The following is an 8,245-nucleotide window of genomic DNA, read 5'->3' on the forward strand; positions in this document are numbered from 1 at the left end:
TAATGTAAGGTCCTATCACTAGTTCTTATGTGTGACAATTGAAATTACAAGTGAGTTCATTCCTAATTACTTCTTTATGCTATATTGAGAATGGATTGCTACTATCAGTGTTATGGGTATGGGATACTGCATAGGCCCTTATTTACCTTGGTATGCGTAATACATACCAAATCCCATAAGGAAATAAGTCTTACATATATAGAGTCCCTAGAAGATAAGTAGTACCCGATAAGAAAACAAATAGATAGCCCTACTCGTATCCTAGCAAGACTATTTCGAGTAGTAACTATCAAGTATCAACTATATAGTCAACTAACTGCTACAAACATTTAAATATGTCTCATGTATCAAATACATACTTAACTAGATGCTATGAAGTGTGAACAATACTATTTTTATTTTACCCAACCATTTTTCGGTATTGGATTTTTATTCATTCAAAAATTTAGTTTTTTCATCAATTTTTTTTACCAAACATCATTACAAATCAATCGCTACATCATATATTTTTCCACAAATTTCCTTAAATTTTTTAAATTTGGATCAAATTTGTGGACGGTTACCGCGGCATGCTGAAGCCGTGCCCTGGCGGAGAGCGCGGCCGTGGTTTTCGCGGTTTCGTAAACCCTGAGTAGTATCCACACTGCTCCAGTGCCACATTGCCCACTCCGGTCATACGAAGCCACTACTACAGACCGAAGTTTCGCCATCGTCCCTTTGCAGCTAACCATAGCACGAGTCGTTGCCGTTCCATTAATTAGCAGTGCGAATTCTTGGTTTCGTACGTGAAAATTGGCTGTTTGTGCAGCAAATCTGTAAGTCGTTGATCCTGCCGTTGTTCGTTTCACAATTTGTGCGACAGATCGGTATTTGCCATGTGAATCTGTGATTCCTGCATGTTTCTAGTTTTTGTCCGTGTGAACCCGTGATTCGTGCATGTTTTAGGACTGTCGGTGCAAACTGTTAACTGATTGTCATGTGAATCTGGTATTCGTACTTGAGTCGTTAATCTGTTCGGCTGATAGTCGTTTATCAGGCTTCGCAATCTGTTTTGCCTTTGTCGTCCAGATTCGTTCAGTGGCAGTCATGAACCAGTGTTCATGGCAAGAGATGTTAACAAGTTTGCTTGTCGTCAGGATAAAGTCTCATTTTCCCTCCTATGTTTCTAATTTTGTTCACATCACCATCAAAAGTCGTTAAATTGTTTTTCAGGTTTAGCTATGAAAACAATAGAACCTTTAAATTTTAAACTAATTAATCTGAAATCCATCTAATTCCATTCAATTACAGTAGATCAATATTTTTAAATCCTGTAAAACAGTGTCTTTTACTATTTCAGTAGCACTTTGTACTGTTTTGAGTATTTTAAATTGATTGCTTTAGATTTCAACAAAATCAAGGGTCCAGTCTAGTACGAAGCGGTAGCGCAAGCTTTTTCTAAGTCAAAGCAAGTCAAATTACAACCCTTGAGCATATTGATCCCTGTTTTAAAGTTATTTCTGCATTTATAAATTAAATATGCATTTCTTTTTGCAATGATATGATAGATGGGATTTACCTATACTTCACTATTAAGCCTTGTGTTGTATTTATCCTTTTACCTTATAACTCTGGGTTACTTATGCTATTAATTTGATATGCTTAACCATACATAGATCTCTACTCATATAATTTGGGTTGGAACACTGTACTATTCTCTTTAATAATTCATGATTTAGTCTAGCAATGAAGGTAGTTAATGTTATAGGGATTTTACTAAAGCAAATAAAACATGACTAATGCTGGGTTGTGAGTGCATGGGTTTGCTAGGATTTATCCTTACCTACTGCAGTCCAGTGTGCGCAACGGCTAGGATTGAAATATAGCTTTCTCCGCTCCTAGGCACCATGTTGGAGAGTGAATTTTCTTTAGCGGGAAGTCGCAGGGCCCCCTTTGTTAGTTCGTCCGGGGGTGCGGGCAAGAGCTAAGGCGTTGTCGAGAGGAGAGGAGTTGGGCCCTCAGGAACAGCGCACACACAACGATCTAGATTGGTTCGGGCCGTTGGGAAACGTAATCCCCTACTCCTGTGCTTGGTTTCTTAGGGCGCAAGAAATTACACTGTAGCGAGGGTTAGCGAAGAAGCGCACTAAGCCCCTTGCCCATTGATTTTCTGCCTTAGGAGACCTCTCCCTTTACCGTAAGCCAGGGCCCCCTTTTATATTATAAGGGGCTCTAATAGGTGCCTGGGGACCGGTCATTACGGAAGAGAGAAAACACAGCTTAGGGCATTTAAAGCCCGTCAAATTTGAGGCGTGCAACAACAGTGCACACCTTTTTACGTGTGGGCCATGTCCTGTCATGACTCATGACGTGGGTGAAGCAGCCGACGTCTCTTCCGCATTGAATGCTCAAGACTCTTGGTTCTTTCGTATCCAAGGTACGGCGAGGCAATGATGGGTTGCCTCAAAAGTGGAGTGCCATCTCTCCCATAGAGGGGAGAGGCAAAATTCATCTTCATTAATGGAGGACAAGATGGGGTTGTCATGAGTCCCACCCTCTGCCGGGGGCAGGCATATGCCTCTAACATGCTTTTGGTCTGCCCTCACGTTTGTCAGTCCTGCGGCGACTTACCGCACCACTTGCTTGCCACATTAAATACGACACCACGCGAGTGGCTGAGTGCATTAAATGCGGCGGTAGGGCACCACGTGCTAGGCCCCACAGCTCTGTGTGCCGCTTGACACAGGGACCGAGGGCCCAAGGGGTAGGGATGGCTTGACCCCTCCACGGGAGGGCAACTGCCTCTGGGAGCCCAGGCCTGACCACCCTCAGGGAGGGCCACGTAGATCGGGGGCAACCTCCTTCGTAAATGAGGGCCGTTGGTCAAAGCTGACACTATAGTGGCTTTGACTTTTTCATCGTAAAGAACATTGTAATGTGTTAGACGATATGTTCCTTTCATGCGGCGTACCTTGGGCCCATTTCATCGACACACCTAGACAAAGGTAGGCATGAAACAGTTAGGTCAATATGGGGATGGGTTGATCGGCTGATGGATATACGATGGGACTATGGCTGTAACATCCCAGCCCAAGGCTTAATAGGATTTGATAGATACTGATACTCATACCAACAAGTTGCAACTTCTTTTCCGGAAGCTTATCTCAAGAGAACTCCAAGGTTAAGTGTGCTTGGCCTGGAGCAATCTTGGGATGGGTGACCGACCGGGAAGTCATTTCTCGGGTGCGCATGAGTGAGGACAAAGTGCGCAGAAAAGACATGGGTGTTGGTTGTGTGAGGGAAGTCTTGATGTCCTAGAGCACAGGCCCGACCTAGGGGGGTTCCTAGGGTTGGGGTGTGACAGAATGGTATCAGAGCCGACCCTCGCGGTTTCACGGGCGCGTGGGCCCTGCGGGGACACGACATGACACATGGGCCGGACCTGGACACACAGACGTGACCAAGAGGAGAACGTTCCTGGTTGTTGGACGAGGTGTGACAATGGCCCAAGAGAGTAGCCTACCCAACCCGGGTCCTCAATGTGGTGTGAATGTGTTAATGCCAGAATTTGGTAAATTTTCTTGGTGGATTCGGTGAAGCAAAGGTGTAACTAGCAGATAAAAATCTCATCTAGAAGAGACCGGATTCGAGAAGGAATCGCAAAGACCAAGGCTTGGCGGCGTAAATTTATCTATTAATTAGAGTTAGTTAGGGTTTTTATTTTATCTCTAAGATTGTTAGAGTCTGATCGGGACTTGTGTGTTAGGGATAGAATCTAAATAGGAGTTTGTTATTACTTTTTATCTATTAGGAGTTGTATGTCGTGTCCAACACGGACTAGCCTCTACCCGAGGGTATAAATATGTATGCCCGCCGAAATTTAGTTGATCTGATTGTAGATGATTTACAATGACCCCGGGAACTTGGCACCTGACGTGGGGTTGCATCGCTTCGATCTCCGGCGGAGGGGTAATTCCTACGTTCCACCAGGCCACGGTAATCGTTCTGCTAGATTAGAACTGTCTCGGTTCGGTCTGATCTTCTAATCTAGTTGTGTGATTGCTAGTTATCGTATCAGTTTCACCTTAGATCACTTTCGTGTTTTGAGTTGATCTGATCGTCCACTTTGGGCGATCTACGTGGGTTTGATATTTGTCGTTTGACATATTCAATCTAGTATTGTTTCGGTTCAGTCCGATCTAGTAGATTGCGTTTGTCAGATGATTTATATCAGATCGATGTATTTTTTCATTGTTTTATTAAAGTACCAGCCGATAAGTTACCAGTCATCGGCTCATTGGCTTAATAGCAATCTAGATCTGTTTAGTATCTATCCTGACATTGCTAGGTTTAATCTTGAACTGTCTCAGTTGGGTCCGATCTTCTATGATTATTCTTAGCAATCTAGGCTAGGTATTTTATAGATCTTAGTTGTTTGTCTGCCATCTATAGCTGATGATTTTTGCCGATCTACATGCTTATCATATTTACATCAATAGAGTAGCCGATTACTTTACTGCATTATTTCTATACCAATCGACTTGATTTAGTTAGATTGGCAATTATTTATGTTACATCGGCTTGTGAGAATCGTACGCAAATTGGGTTTAGCCGATCGTAACATATGATTCATTTTTTATTCCAAGTAATTCGTCGGTTTATTTATTAGCCTTATCGATCTTCATGTTTCCTATAATCATATCATGCTCGACTGCATACTGTCTTGGTTAAGTCCAATCTCTGCACGTCTAGTTTGATCTGGTTATAGGGGCTTGTCCGATTGACTAAGATTAGTAAGTAACTTGGCGGATTACGTTGGTCTAATATTTAATTTAACTCTATTGCTATCAAGTTTCTAGCCGACACAAGCTTTTTACAGCCAATCGTTCATCATATTGGCTAACCGTTGCAACATCAACATCCGATCGGCTGGACTTTTAGTCACCTATCGGCTCGATAGCTGATCGACTTGTTTTATTGCTTATCTTGTCAGTTGCAGGATCAAACTAACTGGCACGCCCGTGCATCTAAGAATTTAGGTCCTGCACTGAAGCTGTCTAAGATTGAGTCTTGGACCTTCGTGTGTGACGTGTCAACGTTCACATTTTAATATCAACAGAATGCTTAGGAGTCTAGAATCACAACCTGTTGATGAGATGTCGTGGTGAGATGCCTATGTATGGTACATACATTGAGTTGTGTCTTGTGGATAAAGTTGTATACTGTTGATTAAAGTAAAACTATTCAAACAACCATTCTCGTGGTTATGGGCAATTGATTGAGATTTGCCATGATCAGTTTCACTATTTTTATAATTGAATAAGCATGGTTAATAATTTGTTAAGATAGATGGCTTTAAGCTAGTATTGTGTGGTTTAGCATGGTGTTAGTGACACCAGTATTATGTGATTTAGCACAATATTAGTATTAGTTGAGTCTGGTTTATTGTAGCTTAGCACTAACCGATATTTGGTTTAGTTTTGCTTAGTAATTATAAATGTTTTGGCTTTTGCTAAATTAAATGCTTTGCAAATGTTGTTTATGCAAAAGTAACCCAAGAGGCATTTATTCCCTTGTTTACCTTTATGCATTATTTATTGCATTTGTTCAGTTTTACTTATTGAGTACGGTGATTATACTTAGCCTTGTGTTTTCCCCTCTTTCCTAAAAAACTAGAGATACATTTGGCGAGGACCCGTTAGAAGTCAGCCCGCAAGGGGAGCAGGTCGGCCCGTTAGACCTCTGGCCTGTCCAAAGTTTTGGCACCAAAAGATTTGTGGCTGGCCCATTTAATTTTGTGTTAATTAAATCCATGCCATTACAAATTCTACAGTTTAAAAAAATATCATTATAATTCGGATATTCATAAATATGCCATTATAAATTCTTGAGAATCTGTTACACGCCGCTCTATACACCGAAATCATTCTTTCTGACCAAATTGGACTACCGTATTTTCGTAATGACCCGATTGCCCCCATGTGCATCTCTACCAGGTGGTCTCGTTCTATCTCGTTCTGTCCCCCTCATTTCCCCTTTCACCCGAGCAAGCGAACCCTAGGGGCAGCGACAACGGCGTCCGCGAGCGGCTACGGCGACGGAGCTGTGTGCCGGCGGCGCGGCGGCGGATTTCTGTGCGAGGCGGAGTTGCTGGCGGTGGCAGAGTTGCTAGCGGCGGCGTGACGGAGTTCTGTGTGCTAGCAGCGTGACAGTGAGGTTCTGTGCGGCAGCGGAGTTGCTGGAGGCGACGGACTTCTCTGGCCTCCGGGCAGAAAACCCTAGTTGAAGGTGGCGAGTGCGACGGCGCGGTGACGACCTCAGGGGGCAACGAAGGCGACGACCACAGGGGAATCTAGGCCGGGAAGGGGATGTGACAGGAGGTTCTCTGGGAATCCAGTCCCATGGGATGTTCTTCCATGGATAAGGAGGAAGAAGAAACAAGGTAAATGTTTGTAATGTAGCAAATTTTCAGTCTAATAAATTTGGTTGGTTTAGTCAGTAAGCTAAATTAGCGCATTTTAGCATGCTATGACATTGTTTTCATCCATATGTCAGTACTTGGTTCTTCTCGCTAGAGTTAAAGGTTGAAGGGTATTCATCGATAGATTCAGAGGGTATAAGAAGGTACACTAAGGGCTGTGTGCTAAAGTGGGATGTTGAGTATGGTAGTTTTTCGCTTGATTTGCTGATGTTAAGTTTAAGCTCAGAGCTAAGTTCGAGCGATTAGCAGACCCCTACAGTGTGGTATCTGAACAAGGTGTTGAATGAGGACGTTAGGATTGTTGAGGAATCACAATTGGTTGAAATGTTTGAGATGTACAAGGATGAAATGCATGATGAACTTATGGTTATAGCGGTTGATAGTGCATTGTGTGATGAGAGTGCTAGAACCGTAGAACCACCAGAGCCTTTGTGTGTTCTTCCACCTAGTCAACCTGGGCAGTTTGCATCTGCATCTAAAGTGGCAGATTCCAATGAACCTGCAAACAAAGAAACAGATGATACATTGCCTGATGTGTTTGATTTGGAGGAGGAGTATGTAGGGGTGAATGATGAGGGGCTTTATATTGAATGCAATCCTCCCATTGGTACTGCTGATGCATCTTGTGCTGTACCTGATGATGAAAACCCTGGAGAGCCTTCTGGGACTGATCAACCTATTGGAGAGGTTGAGGTCACTGATGATGATCCAGAGGAGTTCAATGTGTTGCATAACCCCGAGATGCCAGTCATTGAGGAGCATTCAATTTTTTCTGACATAACCACATTCAGAAAAGCAATTAGGCACTATACTGTTGTGAAAGGCCTAGAGTTGCCACAAAAAATGAAGAGAGCAGCAGGAAGGCCTAGAATACAAAGGATAAGATGTGCACTTGAACCTGGTGCTAAGAGGGTGAGATGCAAAAGATGCCAAGGCTTTGGCCATTTTGAAAAAACTTGTAGGCTTGCTGAATCACAGCACGTGGGTGATGAGGGTACTGGTGGCACTCCAAGAAAGAGGTATGTTCATTTCTATAGTAAATACCAAAGTGGTTTCAAATACAACATTTCTAACTTACAATTTTCTTTTTAACAGGAAGAGGACAGAGGAAGCCTCATCAAGCCAGGCCGGCAAGAAGAAAAAAACAGCTGCGAAGAAGAAAACCCCCAAGAAGACCAAAACCCCTCAGAAGAAAAAAGATGCAAGGGCTGCTGCCAAGCCGCCGGCTAGAGTAGTTAGGAATTTATCTAGTTGGCTGTCATCTTGAATGGTGTAATATGTGGCTGCAGTAGTTTCTGAAGCAGACATTTTTTTTGGGCACAAACCTTGCTATTGGCTGTTGGGTTCTGTTATCATTTTGGGACAAACCTTGCTGTATGTCCAGTTCAGTACTTGTATGTCCAGTTAAGTACCTGCTATTTTGGGACAAACCTTGCTTTATTCCCAGCTTGAACCTTACTGGTCAGTATGATATATATATGTGAGCTCGGTTTGCTTTGTATGCCATGGTTTAAATGCTTGCTGCTCTCGAGTTTGGAATATATGTGAGCACATAGAAAATTTAGTTTCATATATATGTGATTGCTGATCTGAGTTTGAAGAATATGATCTGGTGTAAATGCCTTGTTGCAGCTCTGAGTTTGGAATATATGTGAGCACACAAAAATTTTAGTTTCATATATATCTGATTGGTGATCTGGCATTAAAGAATTTGATCTGGTGTACATGCTTGCATTTCTGATCAGTTAAATCTATATATATATGTGACAAAAAAAAGTGGTCTGC

At 42.7% G+C, this 8,245-nt stretch overlaps 1 protein-coding gene across 2 annotated transcripts; it reads left to right on the forward strand.

Moving 5' to 3' along the window:
* The first annotated feature begins 5,989 nt into the window (after positions 1–5,989).
* Positions 5,990–7,933, forward strand: LOC102711392. Of its 2 annotated transcripts, none has more exons than XM_006663930.2 (3): positions 5,990–6,421; positions 6,535–7,479; positions 7,556–7,933. In XM_006663930.2, exons 2-3 carry the CDS (start codon positions 6,785–6,787, stop codon positions 7,725–7,727), a joined length of 867 nt encoding a protein of 288 aa, XP_006663993.1. In that variant the 5' UTR covers positions 5,990–6,421; positions 6,535–6,784; the 3' UTR covers positions 7,728–7,933. The 2 variants fall into 2 exon arrangements, with proteins under 2 accessions (XP_006663993.1, XP_040385139.1); XM_040529205.1 differs by having other exon boundaries at positions 7,252–7,479.
* Positions 7,934–8,245: the final 312 nt, after the last annotated feature.

Source organism: Oryza brachyantha, chromosome 12, assembly GCF_000231095.2.
Source record: "Oryza brachyantha chromosome 12, ObraRS2, whole genome shotgun sequence".
NCBI lineage: Eukaryota > Viridiplantae > Streptophyta > Magnoliopsida > Poales > Poaceae > Oryza > Oryza brachyantha.

Bases quoted from the DNA above. Each gene is read 5' to 3' on its own strand.
- LOC102711392 (XM_006663930.2), top strand. From the start codon at position 6,785: ATGTTTGAGATGTACAAGGATGAAATGCATGATGAACTTATGGTTATA. The intron at 7,480-7,555 runs GTATGTTCATTT...TCTTTTTAACAG, and splicing joins GGTGGCACTCCAAGAAAGAG to GAAGAGGACAGAGGAAGCCT.